General features: G+C 47.4%; 2 protein-coding genes and 1 long non-coding RNA gene across 5 annotated transcripts in view; 2 read left to right on the forward strand and 1 right to left on the reverse strand.

The window, feature by feature from the left end:
- Window positions 1–13,120, reverse strand: part of PAFAH2 (platelet activating factor acetylhydrolase 2) — a 64,139-nt gene extending 51,019 nt beyond the window's left edge. For 2 of the 3 annotated variants that reach the window (XM_042996198.1, XM_042996197.1), the window contains exons 1-4: window positions 13,042–13,120; window positions 5,721–5,861; window positions 4,613–4,766; window positions 3,951–4,047 (exon numbers count right to left, since the gene is read on the reverse strand). In XM_042996198.1, the coding sequence (XP_042852132.1) occupies window positions 3,951–4,047; window positions 4,613–4,766; window positions 5,721–5,810 (341 nt within the window). In that variant the 5' untranslated portion in view covers window positions 5,811–5,861; window positions 13,042–13,120. The remainder of the gene's footprint in view (window positions 1–3,950; window positions 4,048–4,612; window positions 4,767–5,720; window positions 5,862–13,041) is intronic. The other variant, XM_007083653.2, reaches the window with a different exon arrangement.
- Window positions 7,646–8,005, forward strand: LOC107179765 (40S ribosomal protein S20-like). The gene has a single exon (XM_042996199.1). The coding sequence runs from the start codon at window positions 7,646–7,648 to the stop codon at window positions 8,003–8,005; it is 360 nt and encodes a 119-aa protein (XP_042852133.1).
- Window positions 13,121–13,293: 173 nt separating the features above from the next.
- Window positions 13,294–14,099, forward strand: LOC122241120. Its single transcript, XR_006221100.1, has 2 exons — window positions 13,294–13,386; window positions 13,632–14,099. It is a non-coding gene; the product is annotated as an uncharacterized LOC122241120 (long non-coding RNA).
- The last annotated feature ends 510 nt before the right edge of the window (window positions 14,100–14,609 follow it).

Genomic DNA, 14,609 nt, shown 5'->3' on the forward strand with positions numbered 1-14,609 from the left:
GAAATCCAGTGTATACCTTACACTTCACATCTCAGTTTAGACCAGCCATATTTGTAATGTTCAATAGCCACATGCAGCTAAAAGCTACTATAATGGACAGAGTAGATCTAGTCAATGGGACTAGAACTTTCTAGTCTCATTGTTGTACAGTGTTGTACAGAACTTTCAGGCAAGTTCTCCCTTCCTATTGCTTGGACTGTGGGTGTCACAGTAGGAGCAAAAGCAGCCACCTGAGGTCATCAGATAGCCTTAGAAATGGAAGCCACACACGGCAGAGCAAGATGATAAAAGAAGTCTGGCTCTCTGCTTAACTGTGGAAGTACCATATCATCTCTGTCTACCTCCAGCTTTCTTTTATCTGAGCAAGAAAAAAAAAACTTCATATTGCTTAGGTCACTGTTATTTGGAGTTCTTCTGTTAATACAACTTGTTTGGATCCTAACTGATTCAGAAAGGTCAGGAAGGACAGACATTAAATTGATTCTCACCTTCTCTCACTTCTCCAAGGGAGGCAGTGCATTGGACGTAAGAGCCAGAGAGATTTCTGATCCTTTCCCAGTTCAAACTGTGTAACCTTGGGCAAGTCTGCCTTTCAGAGCCTGCCTGGTCATCTGTAAAATATGCATCCCGCCCCCCCACTGACCCCCCACATACCTCACAGGACTGTGTGGAAACCAAAGGAACAATGGCACATCATTATGTATTTGTGTGTTTATTTATTTAGAGAGCACGTGTGAGCATGTGAGGGAGGAGGGGCAGGGAGGTGAGAGACAGAAACAGAGACACAGAGAGAGAGAGAGAGAGAGAGAGAGAGAGAGAGGGAGAGAGAATATATCTCAAGCAGGCTCCACGCTCAGCACAGAGCCCAATGTGAGGCTCCATCTCATGACTGTGAGATCACGACCTGAGCTAAAATGGAGTCGGATGCTTAACCACCTGAGCCACACTGGCACCCCAATAAACAGGTAACATGTAAATACACATACTCCTCCCTGTGATGGGAAGCCATAGGTCTGGAAGGATTTCCAATCCCGAATTTAACCACACAGGCAACAAGAGGAAACCATGTCCCTTTCCCTCCCTGCCTTTTTTCTAGGAATTTTTTTAATGTTTATTTATTTTTGAGAGAGACAGAGACGGAACGTGAGTGGGGGAGGGGCAGAGAGAGAGGGAGACACAGAATCTGAAGCAGGGTCCAGGCTCCGAGTGGTCAGCACAGAGCCCGATGTGGGGCCCGAACTCACGAACCATGAGGTCATGACCTGAGCCGAAGTCAGACACTTAACTGACTGAGCCACCCAGGCGACCCTTTTCTAGGAATTTCATTCTGGTTATTGATGAGTATTTATAATTGGCTCACCCAGGTCAACTGAGGGGTGAAGTCTCAATACACATTCTTAGACCAAAAAGACCACTCTCCAAAGTCATGTGCTCACCTGCTGTCTGTATAAAATACCTGTGAGCTTATGAGGATGTTTCTTACTTTTTTCCCTGCTAGACTACAGTCTTTCTGAAGGCAAGGACTCTATCTTATTCACTACTGAATACTCAACCCCAGCACAAGCCCCGGCATATGGCAGGTACCGAATTTACTGAATAAGAAAGCAACATTGAGGGCACCTGGGTGGCTCCGTCGGTTAAACGTCCGACTTCAGCTCAGGTCATGATCTCGCAGCCTGTGAGTTCGAGCCCCGCGTTGGGCTCTGTGCTGACAGCTCAGAGCCTGGAGCCTGCTTCGGATTCTGTGTCTCTCTCTCTTTCTGCCCCTCCCCTGCTCATGCTCTGTCTCTCTCTGTCTCTCAAAAATAAATAAAAATGTTTTTAAAAAGTTTAAAAAAAAAAAAGCAACATTGAAACCCATCTATTTGCCTTTTGAGCCGCATCTCCACATTTACTCTCCACTTCCTGCCATGGGCTAGCTGTGTGAGTCCACGTTTAGGCTCCCCTAGTGGATGCAATTCCTTGATGTTTATCTCCATAGGACTCACCTCCTCATGCCAAGGGGCTGGCACAGAACAGATGCTCAACAGATATTTGCTAAATGAATGAGAACCTAGCAAAACATAGCCCTTGTATTCACTTAGTGAATATTTGTTGGGAGACTACTACTTTCCAGGTATTGGCCTAGGCGCTGGAAGAGATAGAAGACAGACATGGTCTCTGCCTTCAGGGAAATTACAATCTAGTAGAAAAGACAGACCTTAAAGAATAATCACACGTGGGCACCTGGGTGGCTCAGTCGGTTAAGTGTCCGACTTCAGCTCAGGTCACTATCTCACACTTTGTGAGTTTGAGCCTCGCGTCAGGCTCTGTGCTAACAGCTCAGAGCCTGGAGCCTGCTTTGGATTCTGTGTTTCTATCTCTCTGGCCCTCCCCTGCTCACACTCTGTCTCTCTCTCTCTCCCAAAAATAAATTAAAAAAAATTTTTTTTTAATTTTTAATTAAAAAAAAAATCACGCATAGTTAATCCATTATAATTATGATAAGTACTGAGAAGTACTAGATATTGTCTTATGAAAGTACATTACTGAAAAAATTAAACTAATATAATGCAGGGGTTAGAATGGGTGTCCCTAAAAGTGACATCCAAACTAGACACTGAGGTTAATTTGGAATTAGCCAGGCAAAGATGAAGGGGTTGGGGGGCCAGAGGAGGAAGAGAGAAGCAGAACGGCAAATATTTCAGGCAACGGAAACAGCCAAAAAGCACGGCACAGATAAAGGCTCTGAGGCAGAAAACAACATAGTGCTTTTACAGAAGTGAAAGGTCAGTTTGTCTCAAGAGCCGGAGTGAGGCAAGTAGTTAGAACTGAGGCTGGAAACTTTGTCTGGGACCTGCATCCACGTAAGGCCATGACAAGAACTGAATTAAGTTCAAAGGACTATTAAAAAGTCTAAATACAGAAGCGACAGTCGTTCATTTATATAACAATATTCACTGAGCACCCACCATCAGCCAGGCACTGCTCTAGGTGCTGAAATGACTCGGTCCTATCTGCTTTTTAAAACAGATCTCCCTGGCTACCGTGTCGACAATGGTTTAGGGAATGGAGAGGCAAAAATAGATGCCTTTGAGATGTGTAACCTTCTAGGACATAAGCCAGACTTATATGTTGATAATGAACCTATAGACAGAATCTTCACAAACTTACACAGGAACACACAGACTATAGTTATTAAGCTATGTAACACAGCAAGATGTAGAAATCAGGGTTCCTAGGAAGAATTCTGAATGGATACTGACTTATAAAACTCAGGCAGAGCCTACCCAAGTCTGGTAGGAGAGATCTTACCATTCACCATCCCATGGTTCCTCGACATAGGGAAACAGAGAGCTGCGTGTGTGGACACTTCCAGGTGCCAGTCTAACTGAATCCTCACAAACCACGCTGTGGGAGCAGCATCCCCATCCGACAGATGATGAAATCTGGGCTCGGAGAGTTCTACCACTGTCCCAGGCTCCCACGGGGTGGGGGGTGGGGGGGCGGCGGCGGTGTGGCTGAGATTCACAGGTGAGGCTCTGAGCTCCAGGCGTGCAGGGAGTGAGCCCGTCTTACTGTTATATCAGTGCCATGGCAGAGCTGTCCCTCCATATACAGTGAAGAAATTACTCTGTAAGGCTTAAGCTCCTTTCTAATACTTCCGTGCTGTTACATAGAAAGAGGACTAAAAGTGTTTATTTATAAATGTTTCTGTTTAAATAAAGATGAACAGAAAAAAAGTTGTTTGTTTCATTATAAATGCTGAACATGAGAAGCCTGCTGAAAGACTCCACCAGGTGGAAGGGGCTTGGGAAAGGCCTTTAAGGGAAGGTGGAAGGAGGCAGACGGGAGATAAGACAGCTGGCAGGTGGAAATGTCTGTTCCTCTGCCCTTTGAGAAGAAGTTCAGACTCAGCTGCTGTCACTGGTTGAGGAATATGACAAGTTCTGGGGGACAGAAGCTCTTACCTGAAGGCTCCCATGCCATGGGAGAAGATGATCAAGGGGTATCCAGAATCCTTTGTCTTAAAGGGGCCATTCCAGCTAACAGGCAGGCGACAAGATCCTGGCAGAGACATGGGCTATAGAATCTCTGGCTGCCCCAGATCTGTATTCCCAAGGGCAGCCTGGGCACAGGCATGCGTGGAGACACATGCCCCTCCTCACTGGAGAACCACCTTTTGCCCCTGAGCAGTCCAGGGCAAACAGTCACCTTGTCTTTCCCCTTTTCTTCCCTAGCAAGCACAAATATAATAGAAAATGGGAAGATAAATGCAACAAGTACTGAACGACCCCTGAGGTGCCAAGGCGGTGGGTAGACTTCTTAATGGTGGGGCCTTTGGGGGAAGTAGATGACTCAGTGTGACTTTCCCCAGAGAGAGGAGAGCTAAGGAAGAACTGTAAACGCGAAAGTCTGGATTCAAATCCATGACAATCTAACTCTATAACCAAAGCTCTTATGTATATAATCCTCTCCCAATTCTCCACACTGCAACGGCTGACGCACGCCCCGTGACAAAAGGGCTGGAAAATGCAAACTAATGGTACTGTGTGCGCCTAGGGATCTCTCCTAGAAACATAACCAAGAAGCTGGGAAAGCATCTGGGCGGGGTGGGGAGGCCAGCCCTTACCCACAGCCAGGTTGAACAGCAAACCCCCCCAGCGCTTATTAAACCGCAGGTAATCGGCCAGGCCAGTGCAATACTCATAGCGGGGGATCCACAGGGGCTGCTCCGTGGTCTCCTCTGACTCCTGGCAGGGATAGAACAGTCGAAAGAAGCTCCCCTGTAGGAAAGAAGAGAGCAACTGCTCAGAGCAAGAAGCCTGACTCTGCTAGACTTCCCATCAGACACACTCAGAGGGTATCTGAGGTGCCAGCGGGGCAGGGCACCAAAATGGGGAACTTAAGCTCTAATTCATATACCTGAATTTCACACCCAGAAAATCCAGAAAGGAGCAAATTTATTTTTAGCGTACATGTAAGGCTTATGTGATTTCAAATAGCTGACTATACTGTGAATTACATCTGGGAGCACCAAAATATTTTCAGTGCTTGGATCAGAAAGATTTCAATTCTGGCCCTGAGCCCAGGCCTGGAGGAGCCCCAGGAGTGAGATTAGCCCTCGTGCTGGATGGGGTGGGGGTGGGGGTGGGGGGGCATCACCCAGGGCAGTTCTCTGGAAGCGGCAGCACCCTCATTTTACACAGGAGTAGGTGAGGGCTTAACAGGATGTATGTGCCTCTCTCAAGAGAGAGGGGGAGTCTAAGGGCCAGCAGAGAAGCACCTAGGGACTGTTGGAGGGAAAGTCTGGAACCAAAGCAGGAGGGAAAATGGATGAAGGCAGGAGAGGAGAGAGAGGAGCATGTCTTCCAACCCAGGTCAGGGAGTCAAAGGCCAACAGCACATGGCCCACGGCTCCTCCTCCCATACCTTCAGATTAGCAGGAGACTGAAGACGTTCCCAGCATCAGGCATCTGCTCTAAAGATAAGGCCGCAAGCCCGAGAGCTGCCCTTGGAGCCAGAGCCCGCACCCCCTTTCCTCCTAGCTGGCAAAAGAACCCATCTCTGGCTACCGAGAGGTTTCTAACTGGAGAGACGAAGAAAAAGGTCAGGGAAGACAGACTTGGGGGCTCTATCACCAAATCCAGACCAGCTCTCTGTTTCATCGGGATGGCTATTAAGTCATGGTGCAGGAAAAAGCAGCAGGGGTGTGTGCGGACAGAGCCGGGGACGCTTACCTGGAGACTCCGACCTTCCATCACATCCCCGCAGCCTACGAGGTGGGGTCCTGTGACAGGGGGAAAGCCCACGGACTGGTTGACCCCCATTTCGTCACCAGCTGAGACGAACAACGACCTGGGCAGCGCTGAACTTGATGGCTGAGGGTGGAACATAGAAGAGCCTCTTGCTGGTTTCCTCTTAGCTTCCTGTTGATTCTATGTGTCATCTGCCACCCGTGTCCACTGCTCCTTATCACCCCATCTCCTTGTCAGGGACTCGTTCAGTCTTCCACACCAACCACTGTGCTACCCTGACTTTGCCAAGGTTTAAGGGCTGCTTTGTTGTTGGGGGCAGGGTGAAGAGATGGTTGGGGAAAGGAAAGAGAGCTTCCATGCTTCTCAAAACCCACTGCCAAGTGCTCACTCAGCACCTACTATGTGCCCAGCACAGCAGTAACTTCTGCATAGAATGTAACCCAGGCTGTGTCCTCATGAGGCTAGGAATAACGACGACTAAGATGTATTATTGGCTCTGTGTCAGCACTGAACTAAGCTCTTTACATACAGTACATCACTTCATTGTCTCCACAAATCTCTGAGGAAGGTCCTATGAAGACCCCGTTTACAGATAAGGAAACTAAGGCACAGGGAGGTTGAATAGCTTTCCCAAGTTATACTGCTTCCAGGCAGCAAACCCACGTCTGTCTAATGCAGACCCGAGCTCTTAACCCCTACTGATCCTGCTTGTGCGGAGACTCGGTTGCAGGTTTGCAAAAGCACGGACCTCCACTACTGACTATGAAGGAGGCACTTAGGCTGGGCCTTGAGGTATGAGCAAGATCTGGAGGCAGGGGAGAGGAAGGAAAGCACTTCTACACAGAGCAAGAAAGGGCAGCGATAGGGGAAGAGTGTGATGTGGCAGGAGATCAAACAGGAGCCCTGAACGTGGCAGGTGTGCGTGCTTCGGACTAGCCCACATTCCAGGAGCTTGGCTGCTCCCTAAACAGGAGCTAATGCCATGGCTTCTGTCCCTCTGCAACCTCATCATCACCAGCAACATCGTCATCATTACACCTATGGAATGCCAGGAATGACACCAAGTGCTTTGCTATATTACTAATTGAAAAATTGAGATGAGGAAACTGATGAGTTTGCCAGTTACATAGATTACCCAAGAACATACAGCTAACAGAGCCAGAATTTGATCATGAGCAGTGTGGCTCTAACAGTGGAGAATATGGCCAAGCTTCTCAACATGCATTCTATCTTGCCTTCCTGTGTGACTTGGGCGGGGCTGCCCGATCAGCCCTTGGTGTCCCCTGGTCGGTATCTGGATGAAAAGCGGGCACATGACATAGTTGGTCCATTCAGAGCAAAGCTCAGGACTTTTGATCCCTGAGGACGGAAAAGTTCTTTCTTGTTTTGAATGAGAGTGATGTGCAGATACAAAGCCTTGGAATGTGGGAGCTGCTTTGCTACTTCAAGGACGAAGCTACCCAAGGAGGATGGATAGCAGAGTTGAGCAAATCGGAGAAACGCGAGTCCTATTTGTGAAGACATTAACACTCTCTTTATCTTTATCTTAAAATGAGGGGCGGCTCAGTCAGTCAAACGTCCGACTCCTGATTTCGGCTTAGGTCGTGATCTCGCGGTTCGTGAGGTGCGTGACACGGAGCCCGGTGCGGGGCTCTGCACTCACACGTGGAGCCTGCTTGGGATTCTCTCTCTCCTTCTCTCTCTGCCTCCATCCACCCCCTGCTCACATGAGCTTTCATGTGCACATGCGCACACGCTCTCTCTCTCAAAATAAATAAATCAACTTAAAAAAAAAAAAAAAAGAATCTCACCCTTTGAGGAAGACACGGCCGCAGCTACAGCAGAGCTTTGGAGGCCCTGCTCCTGCTCCTGACTCACCAAGTTGCTCAGGAAGCCGCACTGCAGCCATGGCTTTTAAAGACCCCGGGAAGACACCCGTGGAACCAGAGGTGGCGATTCACCGAATGAGAATGACTCTACCCAGCCGCAACATAAAATCTTTGGAGAAGGTATGTGCTGACTCGATCAGAGGCGCAAAGGAAAAGAATCTCAAAGTGAAAGGACCAGTTTGGATGTCTACCAAGACTCTGAGAATCACTACAACAAAAACTCCTTGTGGTGAAGGTTCTAAGACTTGGGATCATTTTCAGATGAGGATACACAAACGACTCACTGATTTGCACAGTCCTTCTGAGACTGTTAAGCGGATTACTTCCATCAGTATTGAGCCAGGAGTTGAGGCTGAAGTCACCATTGCAGACGCTTAAATCAACCTCTTTAATAAATTATCAGTTGCTAAAAAAAAAAAAAACCTCTAGACTATACATGAAAGGCCTGACCCACTCACTCCTAGATTTTCTAGTTACATGAGTCAGTAAATCCCCTTTTTGTTTAAACTGACTTTAGATTTCTAATGCCTGAACCAAAAGCATCTAAACCGATACGCGAAGTCCCAGCCCCAGATTTTTGGTCATTACACTATTCTGTTTTCTTTAAGACACTCTGGGATGGATCAGAAAGTTCAAGTCCTGGGGCACCTGGGTGGCTTAGTCGGTTGGGCAGCTGACTTTGGCTCAGGTCATGATCTCACGTTCCGTGAGGTCGAGCCCCGCATCGGGCTCTGTGCTGACAGCTCAGAGCCTGGAGCCTGCTTTGGATTCTGTGTAACCCCCCTCTCTCTGCCCCTTCCCTACTCGTGCTCTGTCTTGCTCTGTCTCTCAAAAATAAGTAAATGTTAAAAAGAAAATTATAAAAAAAAAAAAAAAGAAAGTTCAAGTCCAAGCATGTCTAGGCAAGAAGAGACCTTAGAGACCATTCCCATCAATCCTCCCCCACCCTCCCCAGTATATACATGTGCTGCTGATGAAGAAATCAAGGTCCTAAGAGGTTAAGTGAACTGTCGAACATCACAAGTGTATCTATTACTACACACAGATCTCCTGGCTGCCAACTTCCAACTGTCTGGTCCAGTGGAAAACTCAATAACCGATAATCCTAACGTCATTCTATTTACCTTTGGAATATAATAAGTGATTTTCTTTCTACTACTCTGTAGTAGTAGAACCCAGTTCTTTTTATTTACTTATTTTTAAATGTTTACTTTTTTTTTTTTTAACATCTATTTATTTTTGAGACAGAGAGAGACAGAGCATGAATGGGGGAGGGTCAGAGAGAGGGAGACACAGAATCCGAAACAGGCTCCAGGCTCAGAGCTGTCAGCACAGAGCCCGATGCAGGGCTCGAACTCACGGACCGAGAGATCATGACCTGAGCCGAAGTCGGCTGCTTAACCGACTGAACCACCCAGGCGCCCCCAAATGTTTACTTTTGAGAGAGAGAGTGAGTAGGTGAGGGACAGAGAGAGAGAGGGACAGAGACAGAGAATCTAAAGCAGGCTCCGTGCTATTTGCAGAGAACTTAACATGAGGCTGAACTCCCAAACCGCGAGCTCATGACCTAAACCAAAATCAGAGTCGGACACTCAACGGACTGGGCCACCCAGGCACTGCAGAATCCAATTCTTTTTAAAAAGAAACTGAGCTCCTGATGTAGTCAGTGCACCAGTTAGCCAGAGTGAAACTGAGCATGTGCATGAGCATGTCTCATAGCCTGAGCTTTTCCCCTGGTCGTTGCGGGTGTAACCAATGGCAGGCCTCTGCAGGGAAACAGGGCACATGTCACCCACATGACAATGAAGCAGCTCCAAGTTCTAACTGCCATCAAAGAAGGTCAGATAAGAAGATCAGATAGACGTAGGAGTTCTGAGAAGAAAACACACTCTGGTAGCTTGCCCGTGGAGGGCGGGAGAAGGTGGTAAAAGTTAATTTTCAAGGAGAAGAAAGTGCATGAGCTAAGACACAGAGGTAAGAAAGCACACGTGAGAAACAGCTAGTCATTAGTGACGGATGCGAGGTGACAAAAGAAACGTGTGACAGATACGGAGGGTAGCAGTCTCTCAAGAGCTAGGCTAAAGAGTTGGAATCCACTCTGGAAATGAGGGTGTGGAAATCACCAATAGTAAGTCTGAAAGAGCCAAGTTTGAGCCCAGCTCCTTTGCTGCCTTTCTTACCTCGGGTGGAGCATCCGATCTCACTAAGCCTGATTCCCCATCAGTACAATGGGATGCTATCTATCCTCATGGGGTTGCTAGGGAGGTCAAATGAAATAATGTAGTTAAAGCGCCCAGTATAGTATCTGGCTCTTATGAAGTATCCAGGAAATATGTGTTGATTGAGTGAAATGTAGAAACAATGGGATTTGGCAACGGAGTGGATTTGTGGAGGCAAGGGAGAGAGAGACAAGAGCCAAAGATGAGTCAGGTTTCAGGACTGGGTAACCAGAATGATACTAGCTTCTTACGGGAAAAGATGTTGGTCTTTCTGCATATAGAGAACAGTGCTTGGGATTGGAAATCAGGATAAGTGGAGTTAGACTGCTAAACAGATGGGGGAGTAGAACTCACTGGTAGTCCTGGAAAGTTTCTGGGGGGGGGGGGGTCATTAAGTTTGGAAATAAATACAAATGAAAGCTAATTAGCCAGAGTGAGGCATACCCAAAAATGAATCTGCATTCCCTGGGCTCACATTAACTGATGTCCAAGGAAGGCAGGGGGAGTTGGGGGTGGGGGGGGAATGGGAAAATCCAATTTTGCCTACAAGACACCCACACAAAGTATCCAGAGTCATTTCCAATAAATGCCATATAATTTTCCAAGGAAATGAGTCCAGGTGTCTCTAATTTGCTTTGCTTAGCTCATCCAAACAATTCAAGGTGGAACCTGTCTAGAAGCCTCTCTACCCATGCAAACCTATTCCACCCATCAAGGCCCAGAGAAATCCCCGGTTCTCTGTGCTTTCCCAAGTCCTTCCACCTTCCCTCCTCTCAAATCTAAGCACTGTCCACATCCCTCACCTGGTAACCAATCACGGGCTGCTTTAGAACAGCTCTTGGATTACTGCCTATTCTAGCAGTTTTCGATCAGTGACTTGCCTATGAACAGTTCAAGTAGAACCTAGTTCAGAGGTTCCTGAACCTATCATCACAATCACCTGGGAAACGTTCAAAAATATAGATTTTAAGGTCCTCATTCCCGGAGGTCAGTTTTTAAAAGCTGCCCATGTTTCTCATCAGCAAGGTGTGAGAACCTCTGGTCCAGAGGGAACACAGGACTTTTTATTCAGAGATGTATGCATGCAACAAATATTTACTGAGTGTATACAGTGTTCCAGCCCACCACTGTATATTAATGAACTGATAATGACTAAGATTTCACTTAGTTGAATCCCCATGGCCACCTAGAAGCATGTTCTTGCTGGTTACAAGGCTTAATGTAGCGCCTTGCATATAACTACTCGCAAGAATTAATTTATCCAATGAATCTGATTTAGTTTTTTACACACTTAGGCCTCATTTCTTTGGATATACTAGAGATAAAGGCTGTGTTTTATACTTCTTTGTAGGCCAAACCATCTATCATCAGGCTTCCTCTATGTAGTAAGGACCCAATAAATGCCTCTTTATTTGGCTTTGATTTAAACTCCCTCAATTCTTTAATCTGTCTTTTCTACCTAAAAACAAGGCTATATGGTATAGTGTAAAAAAGGCTTTGGCGACCGTCTGAATTCCAATTCTTAATTGGCTGTGATCTTGAGCCAGTTCCTTAAGTTCTAAGCCTCTGATAATTTATCCCATAGGATAGAAATAATAGTACTCGTGAAGTTGTTGATGAGAATTAAATGAAATAATGTATATTATAATAATGTATATAAAGCACCTGAAACGTAGAAGGCCCTAGAACCAGAGATGGTAGCTCTGAGCCTAAGTTCTTTTTAAGTAAAATGAAGTCACTTCTAGTTAAATTAAAATAAGAAAGCTGATAATTGCCTATGGCTTGGTACGTTTCAAGTACGCATAAAAATCTTAAAAATGAATGAATAATGCCATGTCTCTCTTTCGCCATACCCAGCCGAGGTCTCTTTCAGAAATTTTTTCTGGATTAAGCCCTTTGGCAAAATGGATTCTTCCCTCCCAGCTTTTCTGGGTCAGAAACACCCAAGCCCAAACCACAGTGTACTAAAAAGGCCCACAAGAGCCCAGAAGGAATGGACAGTGCCTACAATGCAGCTGTCCATCTCCTGCTGGGGCCCTGTTTCCAGTGAGTAGAAATCAACCACCCTTTTGCCAGCTGTGTGGACTTTTCATCACTGGCTATTTCAGGACAGAGTCCACGATAAACACTTCTCTGGGGCTTCCTTTCAGACAAAGCTCTATGGAGACTTAAAGCTCCTTAAAGACCTTTGGGCGCTGGAGGAAGTGAGGAAACATCCTGCTCTTAGAGAATAGAGACACCAAGTGCTCCAGAGGCAGGCTTGAGCAACAAGGGGGCAGAGATAGAAAAGGAGCCAAGATAAGAGGGGTCCAGAGCATTAACAATTATAATAAAAATAACCTCTCTCGCTTGTGGAGGCTTTACAGTTTAAATTTTTTTTTTAACGTTTTATTATTTATTTTTGAGACAGAGAGAGACAGAGCATGAATGGGGGAGGGGCAGAGAGAGAGGGAGACACAGAATCGGAAGCAGGCTCCAGGCTCTGAGCCATCAGCCCAGAGCCCGACGCGGGGCTCGAACTCACAGACTGTGAGATCGTGACCTGAGCCGAAGTCGGACGCTTAACCGACTGAGCCACCCAGGCGCCCCGGCTTTACAGTTTAAAAAGCCCTTTCACACACATTAGCTTATTGGCTCCACAACACAGCCTCACCCTAAGACCGACAGAGCGATTACCATCTTCACTGTGTCAATCAAGAGCGGAGCCCCAGAGAGATTGCTTGATGTGCCCAAGGTCACACAGCGAGTGAGCTGCCGAGGTGGACCAGACCCCGGGTCGGGGGGAGTCCAGGGCTCTTCCACTAGGAAGAAGGAATGGCGACCCCCCTTCCACTACCATGCAAAACCGGAAAGTGAGGGTAAGAGAGAAAGCACACAGGAGGTGTGGAGCATAAAGAAGCCCAGGTTTCAGGGAGGTCACATTGTGTGCTCAGAGAGGGGTCGTGGGGGGGTGGGTCCTAGCACCAGAGCTCAGGGTGGGACTCCAGGGCCGTTGGGAGTGAAGGAACAAGATGACAGTGGGAGGGTGAAGGGTGCGGGTGGATACTGGAGGTGTCTGAACAGGAAACAGAAAAGGATGAGGGATTAATGCGGACTTCCTCGGATTGGGACGAGCAGCCCCCAAAACCGGCTGGAGGATGGAAAAGTTGGCTCACATCTCAGTTCAGAACAAGAGCTTTCTCCAATCCAACTTACCCAGTCAAGTTGACCCCTCAGAAGTAGCCCAGAAGGTCAACTGACGGGAACTAAAAACTATTCTGGAGCTCGTAGCCCTTTGGTAGTTGTAGTTTCCAGAACTCACCACTGGCGCTTTAAAGCGTTCCCCGCTTCTCTGTCCGGAACTACAACTCCCAAAGTGCACCGCGCGAGATTGTGCATTACGACTCTAGAACTACAATCCCCAGAGTTCTATGCAGCCCCCGCCTCGTTGGATGAAACCTCCCAAGGTCCGGGATGCGGTCCGATTCCTCCCTCTGGTGGTCTGAGGCGTCGCCACCACGATTACAAGACCCGCGCGTAGGGTTACTGCTTGTAGTCCCGGTTAGTAACCCTCCGCCTCACCATTCCTCAAATAATTCCCGGGCGTGCCTAGAAATTGCAATGGCTTCCGTTTTATTCTCAAGGAAGGAGGTGGGAGGAGAGGGGTCGGAGCTTTTTTTGGTTCTTTCCCCCCTCCCCCCAATTCTGTTTCCCCTGAGAGTATGAGACTGCTCATTCAAATTAAGTGCACATTGGCGCCAAATCCATAACCTGTTGACAATTGTGATTTTTCCATTGTCCTCCAGAAACTCACTGACATGGAACAGGGGCGAACCTGAGTGATCACGGATACTCCCCACCCTCAGCCCAGCCCTTCCATCCGTCATCGCTTTGCTGCTCTTGTGCTGGTTCTTAGGGACACACTGGTGAATAAGATACTGTCCCTAGCCTCCAGTGAAATCACAGTCTAGTGGAAGAGTCTGACAAATCAATTACAACACCGCGATATGGGCTCTGATGGCGGACACAATGGGGGGTGTGGGAACCCGGAAAGGGGCACCTGCCCAGGCTTGGAGGAAACGGGATGGTGTCAGCAAGGCTTTTTAGAGATCTATGTTAAAATTAAGAACTGAGGGAACAGCACTTAGCCAGGAGCACAGGGATTGTGAAGAATGTTTTACACTCAGTAACACAAGAGTGTGAGGGTTGCCACATCCTTGAGTCTTGTAAACTTCTGTAACAAATTTGGATCATTCAAGCAACTTTAAAAACTTTCAGCGGCTTCAGACTACTTCCTGAACGAGGTCCCAGCTTCTTAGCTTTGATGCAGGCAGGCAGGGTCTCAAGACCTCAAGAGGGTCCCGCAGGACTAGCCAAGAGGATCCTTGGCTCCATGCAGGATGGAAATCAACCTCCAGCCAGCAGGAGGTAAAAGCAGTTGATTGAAGATATAGGAAGAACAGATACAGACAGAGCATCTGGGAGACTCGGAAAGGAAAGGAGCATGAGTCTTGTCTTTGCTTGGGGTCTGGGGGATTTATCGACAACTGTGGTCTGATGCCCGTGTCCTCTCAGACCTCTAAGAAGTGGTCAGAAAAAGGACGGGGTCCAGATGTCCATCATAAGTCACTCAGTCCTTAGAGCCAGGGGTCTTGGTGTCGAGATGCCTAGTGCCAGTGGTCTGAAATATGCACATGATGGCTTTTCCAGTAGTGCCTTAGGTATTATCTTTTGTGCTAGAAAGAAGGCTCCAAAGATATCATTACCTCTTTGTCCCTACAAGG

The sequence above is a fragment of the Panthera tigris genome, chromosome C1, assembly GCF_018350195.1.
Source record: "Panthera tigris isolate Pti1 chromosome C1, P.tigris_Pti1_mat1.1, whole genome shotgun sequence".
Lineage (NCBI taxonomy): Eukaryota > Metazoa > Chordata > Mammalia > Carnivora > Felidae > Panthera > Panthera tigris.

Coding starts and splice junctions, on each gene's coding strand:
- LOC107179765 (XM_042996199.1), top strand. CDS start 7,646: ATGGCTTTTAAAGACCCCGGGAAGACACCCGTGGAACCAGAGGTGGCG.